Source organism: Colossoma macropomum, unplaced genomic scaffold (genome assembly GCF_904425465.1).
Source record: "Colossoma macropomum unplaced genomic scaffold, Colossoma_macropomum, whole genome shotgun sequence".
Lineage (NCBI taxonomy): Eukaryota > Metazoa > Chordata > Actinopteri > Characiformes > Serrasalmidae > Colossoma > Colossoma macropomum.
The window spans coordinates 18,386,887-18,410,009 of NW_023494799.1; the positions used below are offsets into that span (position 1 = coordinate 18,386,887).

The 23,123-nt window shown below is 39.5% G+C and overlaps 1 protein-coding gene across 6 annotated transcripts in view; it reads left to right on the plus strand.

Moving 5' to 3' along the window:
• The first annotated feature begins 267 nt into the window (after positions 1–267).
• The window catches only part of tln2a (talin 2a), a 70,827-nt gene continuing 47,971 nt past the window's right edge, over positions 268–23,123 (plus strand). For 2 of the 6 annotated variants that reach the window (XM_036586292.1, XM_036586297.1), the window contains exon 1: positions 2,151–2,225. In XM_036586292.1, the coding sequence (XP_036442185.1) occupies positions 2,178–2,225 (48 nt within the window). In that variant the 5' untranslated portion in view covers positions 2,151–2,177. Of the gene's footprint in view, positions 370–2,149; positions 2,226–9,135; positions 9,442–10,771; positions 10,794–23,123 lie in introns of those variants that run through there. The other 4 variants (XM_036586296.1, XM_036586295.1, XM_036586293.1 and 1 more) reach the window with 4 other exon arrangements.

The window sequence follows — 23,123 nt, forward strand, 5'->3', positions numbered from 1 at the left end:
AAAACGAACACTGCTGGGTTTATTTATTGGTCTGTTGAAATGACAGATGTCCTCTATGAAAAAATCCATCTTAGAAGCTTGACTAACCAAATAATAATCGAGAACGTTAGCCTTTAATCCTAGTACAAGTGGGGCGCAGGCAGCGTGTAACAGTTAAGGACTACATCCCCCGACAACTCCAAGGTTGTGACGCGTTTCCGGTTATCCCAGCTGAGAACTTGTGATATTTTTGCACCTCTTCGACTCGGCTCGGTAGATTCCGTATGACGAAGAGGGATTTACTCTCGAGCGGCAGGGTAGATCCGTAGTAGTTTGTCGTACATCGTGGAGCTGCATGCTTGCAATGAATTACTGGTAAACGGGCTACAGGTAAGAATTTACTCCCTGAGCATGTAGTATGTAGTTACGCTCAGTAGTTTTCAAATCGTTCTTTTTTATTTTGGGACTCATTGCTGTATGATACAAGATTGATCACGTGCAGAGAGCAGTGGATTCAATGGATTAAAGGGTTAGGGTTTTGTACAAGGAAACGTGCAGCGTGTTGCAGCCGGGTGGTCTGTAGTTTGACTGTGATGGTGACCCCTTATTGTTGGTTTCTCCACCCGACTAGTGAACAGTGTTATTTCACATTTGGTTATCCACCTATGAAATACCGAGTACATTTCATTCAGCTTTTCAGCCTATTGTCAGCAGCTGCTGGTTTATTTGCATCTGTTGAGTGTGACTTGAGTGGCACGCCATCATGTAGGCCAGGTAGAGGAACCATCAGTGGCTGAGAAAATTAGTTAGCGTCAATTATTTAGCCTAAGGAAAAATGAAATCAAAGAGTTAATTTAAAGAGTGAGTCTGACTTAAATCCTGCGTTGAGGCAAAATGCTGCGGCATTTTTTTTATTCAAATCGATGGAAGAAAGTTTAGTTCATTTCTTATAATAAAGTTGATCCATTTGACTTGAGTGAATAAATTGCAACCATCATTCATTATAGGCTGGCCTGCTCTCCTTTATGAGATCTGTTTGAATCGGTTGGCTGAGCACACCCGTAGGCAATGCATTAGCTCCGGATTCACTAGAAATGTAATGTAATGTTTAAACCATGACTGTAGTCACTACTGCACAATATTAAACATTGTTTAATATGCACCATCCGCCAGTAGTTGCGGTAATAGTATGATCAGTGTCTTCTGCACGCCGAGCTTCACTCGCACACTCGCAGCCTCGCAGCACAGGCTGATCGCCACACCCCTTCTGAACAGTGAAAGGAGTGGATGGAGTTAGTTTTGTATGAAACAAAAATTAGAAGGTCCTCAAGCAATATTTATTCAGAATGTGAAAACACATGGTGTAAATTCAAAAATGAAGGTTAAATAAAACTTAATTTTTAAGAATACTGCATGTTTTCTAGTTCTTTAAATAAACCAGTTCTTTCTTTTTTTCTAAAATTTAATCTCTCTTTATTTCTGGTTTATTTATTTATTAAATTTTTGCTGATTTAATTTCTTCTAGAATCCTTCCCTTGCTTCTGAGATACAGGGTCTTAAAAGATGATATACCTTAAATGTATGGTCAACTGCAACTTGGAGTGACTTTTATCCACCAACAGACTTTAATCCACCAACAGACATTTAATCTGGTCTCGCACAAAATTACTTCCGTAGTCTTAATACTAGTGATGTGTAGGCTACATCTGGGAGTCTCTTTGACTTATTAATTTGATGTATGCAACTAATGGCAGATAATTTTTTGCATTTACTTCTCCTACTACAATTAGCTTTTCTTTCTTATTAATTTTGATTGTTTGGCCTGTGTGTTAGGTCATTTTTTGACTAAGCTGCTGCATTGTGGTTTTCAAGGTTAGGAGATCTGATGGTTATGGCTCTTGTGGTGCCTTGTACGAGCTCTCTGCTATGAAAGTTTCAAGCTGTCTTGGAATGAGTGCAATGACTATATGCTTGGCGTTGCTGGAGCAGTAGCTCTGATGTTTTTTTTTGGCTCTTTTATGAGTAAAAGTAAATCATTTCCATAACTCTCTCCTGCTCATGATTTGGAATGCCTCACAAAGACGCATGGTCTCTGAGTTGCATGCATTTGTTTATTCAGTTCCCTAGAGATGAGATTTCAGAGACAGCCTGTTAAGCAGGGTTAGTTGTGGTAAGGACGCTGAAAGGCATGGGTGGTCATGGTTGTTTTTTCCCTTTTGATGATTGATTTTCATGAAAATTTAAAGGTAAGGAGTGAATTCTTGAATCCACTGAAGCACTGTTAACTCATTACATCTCTTGGCTACTGCAGAATTGATGTACAACATTGCTTTTGTTTAATGAACCTGTTTATTTTGCTCAGCATTGTTTCATTTAAAATGTTTATTAAGTATTTAAAGTTGAACTGATAAACCGTATTTACAGTATACTTTGGCCGAATATTCCAGCATGCAGTCAGACCTGTATTTGTGGTAAACTGCATCCCATAGTGCATAATGGTCATTTTAGGAGCATGTAAGCATAGATGTAACCACCTGCTGGTCATGTGGCCATGTAGTACGGTACAGGGTACATGATGGTAATTGTCACATACTGGATACTATACTATGTACCATTGTTTCCCAGCCCACTCCTCAGGCCTCTCAGATGTTCCACATTTTTGCTCCAACTTAACTTGCAGCACACAAGGATAAAGGAAAAATGTGGGCTGACTGGCTGGCCCTGAGGACCAGGCTGGGAAACACTGCTGTGTACAACTGTAAGGAGTAGCTTGCAGTTTGTGGTATTTACTAGTACAGTATATAATGTACAGTAGATTGTATGCTATTTCAAATATAGCCATGGTGTCTTGGACACTGCTTGATTCTTGGTAACCAGCTAAAGTCTGCTGATGTTAACATGACAGCTGTTTAAACAGCTGCTTATTGCCAGTGTTTATTCTTCTTTGTTAGCTTACTGTTATCACAGTCTAAGTAGCTAGGTTATTAATTTTCTTCTCTCGCCACCCCCTAATTGTATATGTGGCTATAGAGAGGTTTCCACTGGGACCCAAAGGATGACAGTTTATTACAGTAGAGGAGACAAAGATGCAAAAATGCTGCAAAGATGCAAATGTCAATAGCATGATGCTATTTTATATAGCCAGAATGACGCAATACATGAAAATACTACTGATCTTGCTAATCATGGGAGTAATTGAATGTGCCACGTGCAATGGTGATTATTTTTGAATGGCTTTGTGTAACTGTTCTCTTGATGAAATGGAGTAAGACAACAGTTATATATATAAAAAATGTTGCTTTTGTTTGTAGCTTGCTAATGAGTCATAGCTGATTGATGAAGATTATTTGAGTTCAGTATAAAATGTGAGGGCATGCTGAAAGCAAGAATTTACTGTTTTTCTTGTGTATAAGATAATGCTCATATGTACACAGCTAACTTGGTAAAGGTTCCTTTTGACCTTGTAAGTGTTTTCCGGGAAAATGTTCTATGGATTAGACTTTTTTGTTTTTGTAACTGAAAAATTGTTCAATTCATTTTGGGTAAATCAGTCAGGTCTCAAAGAAACGGCTAATCAAAAATCATATTTACACAATTTTCCCCTTACCTTGGCAAAGGGTTGAGTTGGTGAGCAAAACATGTAGTGTCCCAAGTTTACTTCTTCAGTTTTGTACTGGAGTTACAAGGCTAATGCAGCTAACAAGTAATGGAAGTCTGTTATCCAAGTCTGGATCAAGACCTTGACACGTTGTGTCAGAGTTAAGATCAAGACTTTATAGTAGTCTCTGTCTCGATTCATACTAGACAAGACCAAGATTTTTTCCAAATATAAAAATGAAAAGAAGAAAGGTTTAAAAAAAAAAAAGAGAATTTCATTTGTATTATTCATTATGCCTGATATATATTAATAAATAATATTATTTATTGGAATATATTTGGTAAAACATGACATTAAATAATACTTTGCCTTAAATATAATATTAATATTCATATTATCAAAATATTCGTAATATTTTCTTATCTTATATTACAAGATTAAGTCAACTTTGCCTTGTAACGTTTGGAAGTAAATGATGGTGAGGTCATCCTCTGTCTCTTCTTCTCTAAAACAGAATCACCACTTAAAGTGAACTCAATATGAACCAAACCCCATATATATTATTAAATGAGAACATAAATAAGAATAAAAACATACTCATCTGCCCCACAGGGAATGTTGGGGGTTTTGGAACCAATGAACATCAACAAACAAATAATGCCCAGTTAAGCTCTCATGGAAAGGATCTATTAGATACCCAACTGGCAGTACACAGATTTTATGTCAACATGTAGAGAAAGGACTGTTTTGTTCTGTTTGAAAGTATTTATTCACATGAAGATTGATATTCAGAAAAGATACAAAAAGTTTCCAATAATCACAGAGAGATGCATTGCACTCAGCTGGTCTCGAGAACAATCTCTGAGTTCGTCTAACCCAGAGACTTAGACAAGACAGAGTCCAAATGATGTAGAGACAGACCAAGACTGACTGTCTTGAAAGCAAGACTGGGCTTGAGAACACTACTCATAGCATCGGTGCAGAAAACTAAAGAAAACTCTGGATGTCACAGATAAAACTGAACATCAGACCAAATGGCCTCAGAGAAAAGGTGTCAGACCAATTGCAAGCCTAGTCGAGCATATACTGGTTCGTATAACTTAAACTTTTTTTCTGAGGCCGTTTGGTCTGACTGTGTTTGTGTTGTCTTTTTTTTCGGTTTCACCACATCTGAGACATTGGTGGTTTTTCTTGAGACTCAAAGTCGTTTAGTACGAGGAATGATGCCGTTCTGACTCTGGGGTCTGAGGATGTCCTAAAATGTACCCCTGTAGCTCCGCCTAGTGCTAATTAACATATATTTGCATGTTGGTCAGTTTGAAAACCAAACTCCAAAGTGGCAAATGAAAAGTAAGTCTCCAGCAGGTGGCGCCGATGTTCGTTCGCATTTGCCTTTTCATTCTGACACTTAAAGAACGTCCACGCCAAAACTGAATCACAAACTGTCACTTGGCTGTTGATTTATCCATTTCGCATTTTCATTTTAATTTTGTCAGATATGCAGCCTGTTGCTATGAAAAAAAACAACTTAAAGATTGCATTTTGATTTTAGTTTTGACATGTATTCCGCATTTAATGAAGAAAAGCCAAAGCCAAAGTGAAGCTTGGATTTTCTTTTCTCTGTTAGCTTTTTCATTTTAGATATGGCCATGAAATACCAGAATAATGACTAAAATGAAATGACAAATAGCTGTTTTAAATTGAAAAATGAAATTGCAAATGTAGGTATTTCATTTCATTTTCAATTTTGGCAAGATATTTGTGCAGATGTTTGGAAAAAGAAATGGCAAAAAGAGGTTTGCATTTACATTTTGTTTTAATTTTAATTTCTTTTTTGGCTGGATTTTCCTCCCAGAGCTGATGGGATAAAGGCAAAATTGTATAAAATAGATTTTTCAGCGAACCATTCCTTTAGGATCTGTTAAATAATGTGCTTAAACACACACAAATGCAGAAATCACATGGAAATGTAATTATGCTTATTTGGGTGCCTGCAGCTTCTTTTGCACAGGCATGTTTTACATCTAATAAAAGGTGCCAATTTGGACAGTACTAAAAATCATAGAGAAACACTGGTTAAAAATGACACTACCCCACATTCCAAAGTAAACCTAATCCCATCTGAATAGTGCTTGATCATTTTGATTCTGCACTGAAACAGTGTGCGCTGTTAAGACCATAAGGCAGAAGTGTCCAAATCCTTTTGACCGCTGTCCAGGACAGTTTGGTGCATAACAATTCTGTAGAACATAATGAATCTGAATCAGGTGTATTAAAGCAGGGAAATCACCAAACTGTGCTGAGCTAAATCCCTGCAGAACCTGAGCAGAACACTCTTGTCGTAAATTGGAAAGAACACCAACATTGGTGGATAGTTTTGGTCCTGATATATATATATATGTAGCCACATAGTCATTTTTTTTCTTTCTTCAGAATTGTTGAATTATGCTGGATTAAAGTACGAAAGGAATAATGCACTTTTGTTTGGTGGATTTGTGTGTAGATTGCAGTGTGACATTTGGGATGACTTATGGAGGATGATGGCTCTAACCAGATTAATTTCTCACATTTTTGGACTATAGTCTCTTTGTTTTTCTCATTTATTTAGCATGTAAATTAATACTAGTAATAAAACACTGATTATATACTAAAACAGTTTTTTTGCAAAATAGTTGTGGACCACTCACACATCTCATGAATTTACTGACTGACTTTTTTAATATATTTTTTTTCTTTCCAGTTCCTTCATGTATTTTGCTCATAAATATTCAGATATTAGAATATACTTAACATGTTGCTGAACTGTGCCAATACATAGCTTAAGAAACTATCCACAACTACAGATTTAAAAATGCACTCAATGACTGTTTTTGTGCCTAAAGCCTCATGTAACTACAAATTTCAATGTAGTAAATGTAAGAGTAATGTAAATAAAAGCTCTTTGATATTTGAGGCAGTTCATTTTCATGAAGCAGCCTGATGTATATGACTATACTGGCTGCTGCGATTGTGTTATTCAGAATGTCAACTGTAAATGCGCCAGTTTGCATATTGTAACGTATTTTTGCTGTGGTTTAATAAATCACACTTTAACAGCCTATAAATCACTTATTGTTAAAATAGTGTGACTTTATTTTGTATAGCTTTAACGTCGTTTAAGCCTGCATTCACGTTTTGTGTTGGAAGGTATTCTTTGTTGGAAAGTCTATAGTAGAGCTTTGTGTTCAGCAGACAATGTTACTGAAAATTGATAAGTTATAAGTAAGTAGTACAGTATAAGTAATCCAAGTGGTTTTTGATATGAAAATGTATCGTTTAGATTAATTGATGCATCAATAATGATGCATAGACCTGCTAAGGATACAAAAGTCTGTTTCGGCAGTTTAATCTACTTTTCTCCTTTTAATAATATGATTATGAAGTCTTGTTGCATTTATTTTGTATGTAATGAACTTAATAAATCTGAAACAGATGTGTAAATAGTTGTTACATGTTATTGTTACTCTGATTTACAAAACAAGTGCTTACCCATCTGAATTGTGCTCTGAATGCGGAAAAAAATATGGAAGAAAAATCACAGGGCATCCAACAATAAAAGAAGCCTTGAGAGTCTTTTGTATATTGATAGGAAACATGTGGCACATATAAAAGCTCTGACTCTACATGCTGATATATTTTACTATGGCACTGTGCTCATTCACACTCTGTAAATGCTCTGGTGGCACTGTCTCAGTTTTCTGAATGTCATTAATTGGTGGTCGAGTTTAAAATGGATGTTTTTTAGTATGTGAAAGGTGGTCTTGTATGGTCTGTGTGGCAGAAATATTAGTAATTAAGCTAACTTTATGGTTTCTTTTTTTTTAAAGAGGCTTTTACTACAAGCATTTCAAATGTATATGTTTTTCTCGTTATCTTCCGTCATTACCTTAAATCTGCAGTACTGTGCAGACAGCTCCCTTCACACACATTTAATTTCCAGTCAATGGCCATTTTGACTGGACATTAAATAAATGAAACACATTAAGTTTTGCACAGTACACTTGTACACATGTGTATGTCGGTCCCAGGGACAGGTGTGTTTCTTTTAATATCCATGTTTAACACTTCATTTGTACTCCCAGTTCCAGCGTTGGCTATAATTAGCAGAGGTATACCAGTGTCAGAGCCTTAGCTGGAAAGGGTACCGTTCATGCCTGCCAACAGCAACTGATAAAATACTACACCCCTGCATCAGAGAGTGGGGCAAATACAGCAGGCTAGCCAGTAATTTTCATTTGCTCATTCATTCTCTCACTTACTTGCTCACTGGTTTGTTCTCTGAGCTCCACATAGCCAGGGTGCTACCTCAGCAGGCTTACATGGATGCGTGGCATGTTGCCAAGTGTGTCCTTCTGCTGTTTTTGCATGACAAGCCTGATATGACACTGTGGATGGATCTGTACTTAAGGGCAGATAACTTCAGGGTTTAAGCCACCAAAGAGTCTGCAGATAATAAAAAACAATGTTTTAATTGAACAATAACCTCAGGAAAAAGTCAGCATTCTGCTCCATTTGATCTCTGACTCAGTCCTGTGGGCACTCTTGATGATGACCCAGGCATCATTCAGCTGCTATTGATAGAGATATCACTACAGAACAGTGCTTTAAAAAAAAAAAAAAGACAAAAAACCCTAATAATTGTAATCTGTAATGTATGTCTGTGTGCTGGTGCCTTTTTGAAGTTAACATGTGAAAGAGAAAATCATAACACCAGTAGCATCAAGAATTTTCGAAACACAGTATTAAGGAAGGTGTCTGAGCAAGCAGAGTATTTTAGCTTGATGATCAGTGGAGATAACGAGAGTGAGAGAGGTGAAACATGATACTATCGGTTAATATTTTCCCTGCCCACTGGTGCATGGTAATGTAACCAAAATCAGAAGAAGTGTTAGAGGTGGATAAAAGTCATTACATTGTGATGGAAGATTATGGGAAAGCAGTTACGTTTTTAAATATGATTAATAATGCTTAATATTAACTGGCACAAACTAACAAGAAAAAAGTCCAATTTAATTTCAAATTGGCTGTGACATTTTCCTTTGTTTTGGTGATGGGCAATGTTTAGATCAGTTGATTTATATGAGTAATCAAGTAATCTTTTTAAAAAAGGCCAAACAGTAAAAAGACTTCATTGAAAAAGGGTAATTTAGTGGCAAAAGATGAACTTGGAAGCAGTTAAAAAAATATTTTAACAGTTTAAGACACTGTGTAGCACAAAATTCAGGTAAATATTTGTGGCTAGTTAGAGAGACTTGGAGAATTTTTAAAGTATGTAATCATGAAAACTGCAAATGGTTCATTACTGATTCAAGAAAGCACACTGTGTAACCAAGTTTAATTGATTAATCAGAACAGCCCTACATCTGATACCCAGCAAAATGTTGAAAAGGAAGTAGCAGGATGGCTTAAAATATTTGGCTGTGAGGTGGAGGAATAGCTGTTTGAGTTGGATCCAGACTGATATTGGACACCTCTCCGGTGCCCAGTGGTTTGACTTGGGCTAGAGACATTGCCTGCCCCCTGATCCCTGGTAAGAGGATCCAGGTCAGTGTGTCTTTTGCAGGAGCAGGCGTTTGGTTTGACAGAGCAGCTGCCTGACCTGTAGCACTGTCCTGTCGTAGCTGTGAGTCAGCGTCCAGAAACAGTCTCTCAGCCTTCCGCTCGGCACCAGGACGCTACAAGGGTGTAACCAAGCCACACTCATGCTCAACATTCTGGATTAACAATCATTGGACAGAGGAGGTTTATGTGAAGTCTGTTGATGAAGGAGTGGACAAGTTGAACTTGAAGCTTACAGGAGGACCAAAGTTTTAAGATACTGTAAGGTACATGTTCATTGCTGCCACTTGTAAGGGGGCTTTGTAAGCTAGTTGTGGGGAAACTTGTGTAGATCTAGACTGTGGAATAGGAGACTAGCGCTCAGGACAGGCTATTCTGGGTTTTCCCGTTAGAGCTGTCTCTGGTGGCTTGTTAGAGTTTAACTGCATGCTTTAGGGAAGAGCTTCCCCCAAAGGCAGACCCAGGATCACATTACTCTTAACCATGAAAAGAATCATATCTGATGCTAGATAAGTCAGTGACACTGGATTTTATTTCCATGTTATTGCCAGTACATATGTATGCCCCAAGCCAAAAGATATTTTACTGCCTGGAAATATGTGTGTTTGTAAGTCTTATTGTTTGCTCGTTTGGGGCTTGATTAATTTCTTTTAAAAACATAGTAAGTGCACAATAAGCGCAGTAAAAAATATTGCTTAGTTATCATAATTGTTTACAGCATTCACAGTTTCATATACTCCAGTTCCAATACTAGATATCAATATCTGGCTGAAATCAATCAAATCCTGGATTGATATTGGTGGAAAATTCTTAGCAAATCTATCTAGAAATGTCACAGAATTGCTTATTGTGCCACAAAATGTAAGGTAAAGTAAATTAAACCATAAGGTATACAGCATATATATGTAATATTTTTCATTTTAAAGCTTGCATCAATATCAGCCGATATTATTAATGCAAATTATAAGCAAATGGGATAATAGATGAAGAAAGAGCTACACAATGCAGTTTCTTTTATCTCTGCAGTGATGATGCAGTTAATTAGACAGTTGTCAGGGATACATTGGGACACGTTACTTAATATAACCAAATACCTATTTAAGAGTAAACATTGTCTGATGTGTGTTTGTGTTTGTTTTAAGCTTTATGAGGCAGAGAATTCCACGGATAGGGTATGATATATCTAACATGCCTGGTTTACTCTGCTTTTAAATGTGCAGTAATACTCTTTTGAAGAATAATTCTGTGACCACAGATGTTTTGGACTGAAGATGTTTGAGAACTCAGCCATTAGAATGAACCTTGGAATGAACCAAGCTGGTACTTTGTCATGTCACAAAAAGCTTGATAAATTATGGTGGGGCCCAGCAGTCAAAGAACTTCGCTGTAGGTTTGGCAACGGGATTATTCCCAGCTGCTTCATTTAAGTTTTAAATAAGCAGAAAAGCTGTAGTCCATTCTTATTTGCATCTTTCTTCAATGCAAGCCACCTCAATATATTACTTTCTGATGAGTAAACCCACTTTTTGTTTACTTCTCTCTTTCCTTTTTCCTTACTCTGCTTTCTGTCTTATCTTTTTTACAATGGTTCTACAGTCCTGGAATCCAGTCTGAAAGGGTTGGTACTATTTGCTTTTTATTAATTTTACATTTTGACTGTAATGCTGGGTGATGTATTGTCTGAGCTGGTATACTGCTATTGATGTCACCATACAGATATTGAAGTTGTAGCCATGTTGATATATGAAGTATACCAATATGAAGTGATTCAAATAGGTATGAAAGAACAACAAAGATTCATATAGGTATGAAAGAACAACAAAGATTCATATAGGTATGAAAACAAAAAAATAAAGTAGTAAGTATCCCTTTTGGAAATTTCTATCTGGTTAACATTTTAAGTACCATATAAGGTTCTCTTTGGAATAAAACAGTTCAGTTTTATCAACAGCTGAATTTTGTCATCATTTTTTTAAATAACTAGTCTTATCAGCATCCATGAGCCAATAAGCATGCTTGTTCCAAAATGTGTTTGGGCGTCTAATTTATGGTCCACATGCATGTTATTACAGTCTGTGCTTCTTGATTAGTCTGCAATCCGTTGCCATGAGTAACCTACTTCTAGTACTTCATATTAACTGGGATGCAGAGTGAAATAGGATAGGAGACCATGTCGCAGTACAGGACAAAGTTAACATTAATTTCATGGAGTGCTTCCAGGGGTCTTATTAACAATGCTGACATTTAAGTGCTGTATTGTGCGTACTCAGTCATATTGCTACACCCTCTTTCCCTTCTTCATGTATGGAAAAACTTGACACTACCACCATGCAGCTAGCACCTATGAATAGTGCCAGTTCTTGAAGGCACTTCAATTCCCTATAGTCCGACTGCCTCAGTGTCTTTAGCCCCACATCTGTGGATATAGTAAGGGTTTAGAGTCTGATTTTTGCCTTTGAATAATTCTATATTAGGTCATGTGTCTTGTGTTTATGGCAGAGGACAGCTTGATTTGGGATCCTGGCTATGGTCCAGTGGTGGGGGAACTAGAAAGGCAGGCCTAGCCTGGAGGCGAATATAGACTGCTTGCCTGTCTGTCTGTTTCTCTCACTTTTTTGCTTTCTCTCTCTGTAGTTTTTTTTTAAAGCAACGTCATGAGAGCCCCAGCTGGATTCTATTACATGTGGACAGCTTAGCGTTAATCAAATGGCTGAAAATATCCTCTTTATTTGTGTGGCATGCTCTCAGAGTTCACTAATGGGACTAAATGGATACCATGGTCTTAGATTAGCCTGGTCTCTAACTCCTTATAGTTCTGTTTTGTAAGGGGTGTGGTTTGACCTAAAGCTTATCTCTGTGTTTGGGTGCCTCTACACCAAGTTAATGTGGTTTTGAAACCATAGCTGTGGTTTACTTTCTGTTAGTAGTTGTCATTGGCAAAACACATCTGTTCTCCTGTACAAGTCTATAGATGTAATGTCTAGCTACGAGCTGTGAAAGCTGTATCATCTCAATGAATCATTTTGGACCAGAGCACCAATAAGACGTTGAAGACGTTTAGGAAATGTTCTCCTTATGCAAACTTTGGGCTTAACTGTTACCTTTGAGGATCAAGCTGAATGTGGAAATAATGACTAGAGCTAGTGATGTTATTTAACTGAACAATAATGCTACAAACAATTTTAAGAGCCGCATTACATGGTAGTTGAACAACATTATCCAATGTAGTTTACAGAACAAAACAGAACAATCACAAGAAATAATCTTGGATCTAATAATAATAAACTTTGATTATATAGCTCCTTTCATACATAAAAATGCAGCTCAAAGTGCATCACAATTAAATTAAAACATCAAATAATGTATGTGAAACAAGAAAAGCCAAAATTTTCAAAACAATTGAAAGGAATGTTTGTTTAATAAAAATAACAAATCAACAAATAAATAGAAATATGAACAATTAAACATTTCAAATTTAGAGAAAATTGGTGAGAATTTCTGAAAAAAAAAATATTTCAGATAACAGAATGAATGACAAGTAAAGACAATACAATGAATAAAATAAGATTTAAAATAGAATCAAGAACGCTAAGCTAAATTAAAATGCTTTCAACTGCTTTTAAAGCTTTTTACAGATGATGCCTGATGAATGTTAATTGGTAAAGAGTTCCACATTTTTGGTGCAAAAAAACAGAATGCTGCTTCATCCTGGGAACATTCAATAAAGCAGCACTTGAGCTTAAAGCAAGATTTGGAACATATTCTGTCTGGAATTCAGAGATGTATGTAGGTGCTAACCAGTAAAAGAATTTTAAATCAATTCTAAATGAGACAGGTAGCCAATGTAATTAAGCTAAAGCAAGTGTTATGTTCTCTTTTTGTATGAGTTAGTAAGTTTAAATCTGTGAATTGTGGTTTTAAGTAACCCAGAACATGATCCATTACAGTAGTCTAGTCATAAAAAACAAAAACATGGATCACCCTCTCACCATCTTGCAGTTTGAGAAAAGGTCTAACTCTTGTTATATTTCTTAAATGGAAAAACATTATCAATGTGAGATTGACAATTTAAGGTGGGTCCTAAAATTATGCCAAGATTTCTAATTTCATGTTTTGACTGTGGAGCCAAACTTCCTAACTGATTTAAAACCTTTATTCTCTCTGCTTCATTACTAATTATGAGAATTATGAAAGGCATAGTTGGGTGAGTTTGGTGTGGAAGAACTTGACTGACCTGCACAGAGCCCGACCTAGAACTAGAACAGAGATTGCGAGCCAGGCCCTCTCGTTTAACATCAGTGTCTGACCTCACAAATGATTTTCTGGATTAATGGGCCAAATTCCGACAGACACACCCCAAAATCTTGTAGAAAGCTTCCCAGAAGAGTGGAACCTGTTATAGCTGCAAAGGAGGGACCAACTCCATATTAATGCCAATGGATTTAGAATGGGATGTCATAAAATCTCCTGTAAGGTGTAATGTGTAGGTGTCCCAATACTTTTGTCCATATAGTGTATATATGAAACCACTTAAAAACAGTTCCTGAAAGGCCTACCCAGTTTTCCAGGCGGTTCAAAAGAATATCATGGGCTACCGTATCAAACGCTGCTCTTAAATCTAAAAGAACAAGGACAGAAACTCTATCAGCATTGACTCAAAGATTGTAATCTTTGCCAGTGCTATTTCAGCACTATGACCTGATCTGAAGCCTGACTGGAATTTTTCAAAAACATCATTTTCATTTAGGAACCAATTTATTTTTGCAAAGCTTATTTTTTACTTAAACAATGGTACATTTGAAATTGGTTTAAAATTACTTAAAACAGATAAGTCTAGATTGTGTTTCTTTAGTAGAGGCCTCACCACAGCAACCTTGAAAGCATCCTTTTTCAAAAAATATCATAACTCCAGGTCTTCAATTCCTCAGGCTTGATCAAATATCGGTGATTTTATTGTTTATAAAATAGTGCAAAGATTCACATTTTGATGTCGATGCTTCACATAACCAGTCATTCATTGTAGTAGGATTTAAAAGGCATTCATGCGGTTTAGTGTTTTCAATGATACTAACCTGTGTTCTGGGTTCACAAAAACAAGTACAGCTTTGTCAGACGTCTGTTTTAGGTGAAGATTTGACCTAAGGTTCTGTTTCAGCACCGTGTCTGTCTACTTTGGTCATGTCAGTTTCTGGATTTTTGTGTGCAGCAGGGATAAAAGATTTTGTTTGATTGGGTTGCATGTTCTTACTGGCAGTGTTTTGAGGCTGAACCTAGAGTTGCAGCCCTGAAAGTGGAAGCACACTTAAGAAATTAGCACACTCAAGAAATTAGCACACTCAAGCCAGAATAGAAATAAGGGTTGTCTGCCCAACTGATATCTGATATATGAGGTGTTCTAGATCTCCATTGCATGCTGTCTAAAGAAATATGTAATCTGTTCATTATTAATTTGAGCTAACCCATAACAGTCTGTAACTTTAAGTTCCTGGTTAGATTTTCAGGAACTATGACTAAAGCAAAATGCTTCAAACTACAGTGGCTCAGTGGATTGGATTCTGAGGTTTGAAACTGACTGTGGTGGAGCTAGAAGGGTTTGCACTTTTGCACTGTCATTTGTGTTTTTTTTTTCTTCAGTCTAATACCTGTGGCTACAGATAACGTTGTGTTTCTGTTGTTTTGCTGTATTCTGTGCATTAAGCAGGATGCTGTATTCTTAGGGTACATGGAGAAGTTCTTGAATGTTGTACTCTTTCTCTTCTCTTTCTTTCTTGAACTGAATGTCTCGTGGTGTTTATCTTGTAATTTAATCTTCATTTCCTTCTGATTCTAATTAAGTACTAATTATAATAACTATGTTTGATCACCTGTCTGTAAAGCACTTTGAGCTGCCACCGACATGAAAAGTGCTATATAAATAAAATTATTATTATTATTATTATTATTATTATTATTATTATTGATGCTTGCGATGAACAAGTATTACAGATTGCTGGTCACTTATAGAAACCCTCGCCGTTTTGGCTACTTGTCTGACCTTATTCCACTGTTTATCTGCTGCTGCTCAAACTGTTTGAAGAACATTTTTGTAATATGGGCTGTGCTTTAGAGTATTCAGAGAATTCACTTAGAACTTGAACATGTTTTCTGAGGATGTAAGTGAATTATCTATTATTGTCATCATATCTTCGTCAGTATAATGTTAATTTTGCATTTGAAATCTAAACATTGAGCCAGACCTTCCTTCTTATGCTATGCTTGTGACATTAGTACATAAAGACACGTGTGATGCAGTCTGAAAAACTCCCACAAAATTCGACCTGACATCTCTGACTTTTAAATGACTATTTCAGGCTTTACAGGGCGACTTGCTGCGGTGCACACACACTATGTTTTGGTGTGTTTTTTTCCTGCCTCAGTAATGCTGCTTCTTTCAATTTTAACCAAATAAACCTAGATAATTCTTAATTTTTTTTTTTTATTTACATTTTTTGACCCTCCCCTTTGGCCAAATTTTTTAGCCATTTTTTTTCTCTTTTGACACTTTTGACCGTTTTAGGTGGCAAAGTTTCAGTGTCTGAAATTCCGGTGCATCCCTATTTTTAAATTACACAAAAATAGCTATCTTTACAAATAATTTCATCAAAATTAACTGATTTTTCAAATTTTCTTATAGTCTCAGGCCAAGAATAAATTTTTGCTATTACAATGTGACACCTCAGTGTCCAACCTTTATGAAATAAAGGTCCTACGGTGGGTTAGGAAATAAAAAAAAAAAAATTACTGGTTGTTCTTAAAAAGTTTAACTTCATCAATAACATCAATAACAAATAAGAAGAATATTTTTGTGATCTTTCAAGCAAGGTGCAGAAATAGCATTTTAACTGACAATCAGGGGTTGTGTTTAAGGCTGTCCTCACAGTAGTACTGAAGAGAGAGAGAGAGAGAGAGAGAAGGATGCTGGATGCTGAATTGTGGTGCTGAGGTAGAAAGTGGAATTTTTAGCATGGTAATGACCTTGGATATTTTTGTGCCCCCAGCCTCCCCGGATTTTTAAAATAGGTCTTCAAGTGTGTCTGTTTGACTAAGAAAATTATTGTACTATCCGCAGTTTCAAATGCTATTATAATTCTCAACCTTTTACGGTTTGTCATTCAAGGAACCTCATCTTGAAAAATATAATTTTATTAAATTTTTTATTTATATTAAATTAGAGCCAAGCTGCTGTGTTCTTTCCATCTTACTCTTGGCAGTGACTTTAAAGACACAGGGACTGAACAACTAGTAGCTTGCAGCTTGAAAGATCTGGTTACCATGGCAAGTAGCTGTGTTTGAGTTTTTGCTTTCTGTCACTGATGGCTGAAGAATAGAGAAGAGTGGCTAACTGCTAACAGCCTAATACCTACACACAAACACACACACACACACACACACACACACACACACACACACACCACAAAGCACATTTGATTCGGTCTTTCACTCTAACACCGGCCGCTTGGCATGCTCTCAGATTCTTTATCCTCTAAATGGGTGGTATTTGAGCATCAGTTACTGAAACGTGGCCCATACTGTGGTGGGTGGCGCCTGTAGCCAGCTAACTATGCTAGCATTAGCATTGTCCAGCAGGGTACAGCTCAAACATAGCATGCATTTTGGGGGCAAAACATCTAAAAAGCAATCGCCTTTCACAGAAAATTGTTGTGTCCACACATAAAAAAAATGCTGTAGTGGACAGATAAAGAGGATTATTTTTAAAGTCTACAGAATCTTTTTCTGTATATAGGTGCAAGCTATCCTGTGCTGTCTGCAGACTATAAAAAGTAGGGGTGGGAATCTCTAGGCACCTCAGGATTCAATTCGATTTCTATATAGCATTTATATTTTCTCACTGTGTGAGCTCAAGTTTTGAGTTCAAGTTTCAAGTTTATTTGTCATTTGCACAACATGTCAGGACATTTATGCATTGAAATGCTTGTGGTGAGGCTCAGCTAATCACTCTACAAAAAGTAAATAAGTAAAAATAAAAATACAAGAAAAACCAACTGAAATATATTAAATATACACAAAATATACACAAGATATGTACAGAATGTAGAGAAAATATACATTTTAAAGTGACTAAGTACTTCTGTGTTATTGTTATTTAAAGTGACTTGGTACTTTTAAAACAAAGTATTTGTAACGATCCATAATGAATTTTCCAATATCTTTTTTAATAAAACAAATGGAAGTGATGTGGCAAGTGAACTAGAAGGTTCTCATTCAGTGCTCTTGTTTGGAGCACGAGAAGCTGCTGCTACTCATCTGCAATAAAATGCGCAGTTACAGTGAAATAAGATCCAGTGGCAGTGGATGTCCACGCAGCACATGTTACAGCTATTCTACCCGTTTTCATTAGTGATTTTATAACTTCGGTTTTGGTCTCGTTGTAGAGACGGGGGGATCGCTGTGTCAGTAAAGTATCTTTGAGACGGGTCGTGTGCAACATAGCATGAAAGCCCTGTTTCGCAACGACTAAAAATTGCCGTGCAGACTGCAGGTCACATAGCAGCGATACGTTATTCGCATTTATAAGCAGCGCAGTTGGTTTCCTGGTACGTTAAATCTGCAACGAGAGACTGTCAAACAGTAAAAAGTGGCGAAGCTGAAGTCAGCTTCTCTTTCGAATTCTCCCGTTCCACCTTAAATGGTGCCGCATTTACATTCGGCGCCTCAGTTAGAATTTAAGGTGGAACGGGTAAATTTGAACAAGAAGCGACTTCAGCCTCGTAAAACAGTCGAACGCTGAGAGACTTTTAACTGATCTACTTCTGAGGAAAAGTTTTCTGGCGGAGATGGGAAGAAAGCGGCTATAGCTGAGCTAAAGCAGAGCAGAGTAAATCTGCGTTTTCCTTTATATTGTTTAGCCTATACTAGGACATCAGCACATACTGAGACATACTGGACATTAAATGTTGCGGCTCTCAAGCTGGTTTGATTTTTGTTGAAAGGACAAAACGGCTCTTCTTATCATTTGGGTTGTGACTCCTGATCTAACCTGGCTTTTAATGCAGAGGGAGCCGGTCGGGTTTCTCACTCATCCAGTAGTGTTTTTGTTGTGTGCTGTCACAAAGTGTCCGGGCGCTGCACTTCCGCACTTCCAAGTTTCGCCTTTTGCGTTCCGTCAACATTACGTTATAAATTAAATATTTAGAAAATCGATGTTTGACATTTGTGAATCGATTCAGATCAGATGCCCGAGCCACCTCAGCTGGCTCCTCTCAATGCGGAGGAGTAGCGGCTCTACTCTGAGCTCCTCCCGGATGGCCGAGCTCCTCACCCTATCAAATAGAGTGTAGCCCGCCACCCTGCGAAGAAAGCTCATTTCTGCCGCTTGTATTCGCGATCTCATTCTTTCGGTCATTACCCACAGCTCATGACCATAGGTGAGGGTCGGGATGTAGACCGATCGGTAAACAGAGAGCTTCGCCTTACGGCTCTTCACCACTACAGTCCGGTACAGCGACCGCATTACTGCTGCCGCTTGTCCCAGCCTGCGGTCGATCTCACGATCCTTCTTCCCATCACTCGTGAACAAGACCCCGAGATACTTAAACTCCTCCACCTGGGGCAAGTCCTTTCCCCCTACCTGGAGTGGGCATACCATCCTTTTCCGGGCTAAGACCATGGACTCAGACTTGGAGGTGCTGATCCGCATACCAACCGCTTCACACTCAGCTGCAAACCGCTCCAGTGTGCGCTGGAGGCATCCATGTGATCCAGCCAAAAGAACAACATCATCTGCAAATAGCAGAGACGCCACCCTCCGGCCTCCACACATAATGCCCTCCTGACCCCGGCTACGCCTTGACACCCTGTCCATGAATATCACAAACAGGAGTGGAGACAGGGCACAACCCTGGCGGAGTCCAACGCTAACACTGAAAGAGTCCGACTTAAATGCCGAGTATACGAACACAGCTCTCACTCCGGGCGTACAGAGATTGAATGGCCCGGAGTAGTAACCCCGGCACCCCATACTCCCGGAGGACCTCCCACAAGATATCTCGGGGAACACGGTCGTAAGCCTTCTCCAAATCCACAAAACACATGTAGACTGGGTTGGCAAACTCCCATGCCCCCTCAACAATCTGTGAGAGGGTGAAAAGCTGGTCCATTGTTCCACGGCCAGGACGGAATCCGCATTGTTCCTCCTCAATCTGAGGTTCAACTATCGGCCGAAGTCTCCTTTCCAGCACCTTGGCATAGACTTTCCCAGGGAGGCTGAGCAGTGTGATACCCCGATAGTTGGCACACACCCTCCGGTCCCCTTTCTTGAAAATAGGGACCACCACCCCGGTCTGCCAGTCCAAGGGTACTGTTCCCGAGGTCCATGCACTATTGCAGAGGCGTGTCAGCCACGACAGCCCCACAATATCCAGAGCCTTAAGCATCTCCGGACGAATCTCATCCACCCCCGGTGCCTTGCCACTGAAGAGCTTGCCAACTACCTCAGTGACCTCCACCAGGGAAATGGAGCTTGACACGCCAGAGGCCTCTGGCCCTGACTCCCGTGAGGGAGGCAAGTCACCCGGATTAAGGAGTTCCTCAAAGTGCTCTTTCCACCGACCGACAATATCCTCATTTGAAGTCAGAGTTTCTCCACCCCTGCTGAATACAGCCTGGGCGCAGTCACCCCGACCACTCCTGAGTCGCCGGACAGTTGTCCAGAACCTCCTCGAGGCCGACCGAAAGTCTTTTTCCATGGCCTCACCAAACTCCTCCCACGCCCTGGATTTTGCTTCTGCCACCGTTGCAGCTGCCACCTTTTTTGCATGTCGGTACCTATCTGCTGAATCGGGAGTCCTTCGGGCCATCCAGTCCCTAAAGGCCTCTTTCTTCAGCTTGACGGCCTCCCTCACCACCGGTGTCCACCAGGGGGTTCTTGGGTTACCGCCATGACAGGCACCGACAAGCTTTTGGCCACAGCTGTGCCTGGCAGCTTCCACAATGGAGGTTTTGAACAGGGTCCATTCAGACTCTATGTCCCCTACCTCCTCCAGGACATGAGAAAAGCTCTCCCGGAGGTGGGAGTTAAAATCATTCCGAACAGGGGCCTCCGACAGTCGTTCCCAGCACACCCTCACTATTCGCTTGGGCCTACCAGGTCTAACCCTCAGTCTTCCCTGCCATCTGATCCAACTCACCACCAGATGGTGATCAGTTGACAGCTCAGCACCTCTCTTCACCCGAGTGTCCAGAACATATGGTCCCAAGTCAGATGAAACGACAACAAAGTCGATCATTGACCTTTGACCCAAGGAGCTCTGGTACCATGTACACTTATGAACATCCTTGTGTTCGAACTTGGTGTTCGTTATGGACAATCCATGCCTGGCACAGAAGTCCAATAACAATTCACCATTCGGGTTTAGATCGGGCAGGCCGTTCTTCCCAATCACGCCTCTCCAGGTCTCCCAGTCATTGCCAACATGAGCATTGAAGTCTCCCAGTAAGACTATGGAGTCTGTAGTTGGGACCCTTTCCAGAACCCCGCCCACTTGCTCCAAGAAGGCCGAATACTCCGACCTGTTGTTTGGTGCATAAGCACACACAACAGTCAGAGTTTTCCTCTCTGCGATTTTAATACGCATTGAGGCGACCCTCTCGTCCACCGGGACAAACTCCAACTGTACTGCCGCCAGCCGGGGACTCGTGAGTATCCCCACACCCGCCCGGCGCCTCTCACCTTGTGCAACCCCGGAGTAGGAGAGGGACCAACCCCTATCCAGGAGTTTGGTTCCAGAGCCGATACTGTGGGTGGAGGTGAGCCCAACTATATCTAGTTGGTACCTCTCAACCTCCCGCACAAGCTCCGGCTCCTTCCCCCCCAGTGAGGTTACGTTCCACGTACCAAGAGCCAGTTTCTGCCGCAGGGGCCTAGGCCACCAAGGGCCCCCCTGCAATCTCCCACTGCCTGTACAGCACTGCACCACTCCCCCATGCTGGACCTTGCGGGTGGTGGGCCCACATGGTCCCCCCACGTTGCCTCTTCGGGCTGAGCCCGGCCGGGTTACGTGGGCTGCCCGGCCACCAGGCGCTCGCCGAGGGACGCTACCCCCAGGCCTGGCTCCAGGGGTAGGTCCCGGTGACCCTCTCCCGGGCAGGGTACACGATGTTTTGCGTCCGTTTTTCATGGAGGTTTTTGGATTTTTCCCGCACCCCTAATAAAAAGGTTACACATACACAAGTACATATTTGATGTCTACAGATAACAAAAATTGACTTCTTGAGTTTTGCCGTCTACCTTTAAAAGCTGAAGTGGCAATATGTCGCCTGTAGATGGTGAAACAGCAAGTCCATTGTGAGCATTTCTGCACTAACTGGGAAAGAGTGATTAACTTTTAATTACATGATTGAAGAAAAATTACATGCTTATTATTAAATACTCTGAATTTACCAGATTTGTATTTTCGTTTATTGAACTTGAACCCGTGGGGAGATATATTCCTTCAACAGATTACCTCTAGATTATCTAATTTGAGCAAATAGATGATGCACAAACTGGCAATCCTGGAGTAAAAAAACATTTTTATTTAGATTTTTAAATAAAATAATTTGATGGGGCACATGTTCCATCAAGCCCATGAACACATACATTGGCACCTTCAGTCAACATAGAATAAAACCAGACTTTAGCCTAGACATTTTCTTAAATGCTTATACAATGGAAATTCTAAGGTGGCATGCAGACAACGTCATGGCTTTAATAAAGAGTGTATTTAGCAGCTACGAGGACAACAGATTCTGAAAAGCTCTCCCTACTAATGATAATTTAATAAACATAAAAAGACAACATTTACAGTGGTTTTGCCTTTTCTGCTTTTCTGGTATTGCTTCCTATCCAGTTCTCCCTCAAATTGAGGCAGCCCTATATTGTGATCTCATATCGTCATCGTGATATCTGATAGTTTTATCAAACATCGTGTTTTAGGTCAATATCGTACAGTCCTACTCCCGACACACCTGATCCAACTATTCAGCCTTTAACATTAACAAGCCTTTACTGAACTGAAATGGGTGTGTTAAAGTGGGCATGAAACCCTACATGTAGTTAGCACAATTTACAAGATGGATTCCCATTCCAAAAATCCTTAGATTTAACACTGTCAGTGAAACTCGCAGCAATGAATTTTATAGAGTAAATAAACATAGAAAGATTGTCCACTTTCGTTCTTTGCCTCTTAAGCAGCAAGCAGTTCTTCATTGTTGGATAGTTTTCCAGTGCACACCGCCTGCCTTATTGGTATTAACAGGTTCTCTGGCCCTTTTGCTTTGGCCTTCACTCCTTTGCTGAAGTATGGTGCACTGCAGCACACCTAGTGTAAACATTTTGCCATCAATAACACAAGCTGGCAGATTAAGTTCTGGCATTTCACTGTGCATGATTCATCTGGACTAAACTAACAACTGTTAAAGTCTGTCAGAGAGATGCTACACAAAGAAAAATCGAACATGGAATCTTAAATGCAAATGTTTTCACAAGAATAACCACATCACTTTTCATACTCACTCACTCACTGAGCACTTCAGTAAGTATATCTTCTGTATCCACACTCATTGTCCATTTATCAACTCCACTTACCATACAGGTGCACTTTCTAGTTGTACAGTTACAGACTGTAGTCCATCTGTTTCTCTGAATTCTTTGTTAGCCCCTTTCAACCTGTTCTTCGATAGCCAGGACTCCCCACAAGACCACCACAGAGCATGTATTATTTGGGTGCTGGATCACTCTCTGCGCTGCAGTGACACTTACTGTCCACTCTATTAGACATGTAGTCCAACAAGATGGAAGTGTCTAATAGAGTGGACAGTGAGTCGGAGACAATGGCTCATCTGTTGCTGCATAGTTTGTGCTGGTCATCCTCTAGTCTCTTATCAGTGGTCACAGGATGCTGCACATAGG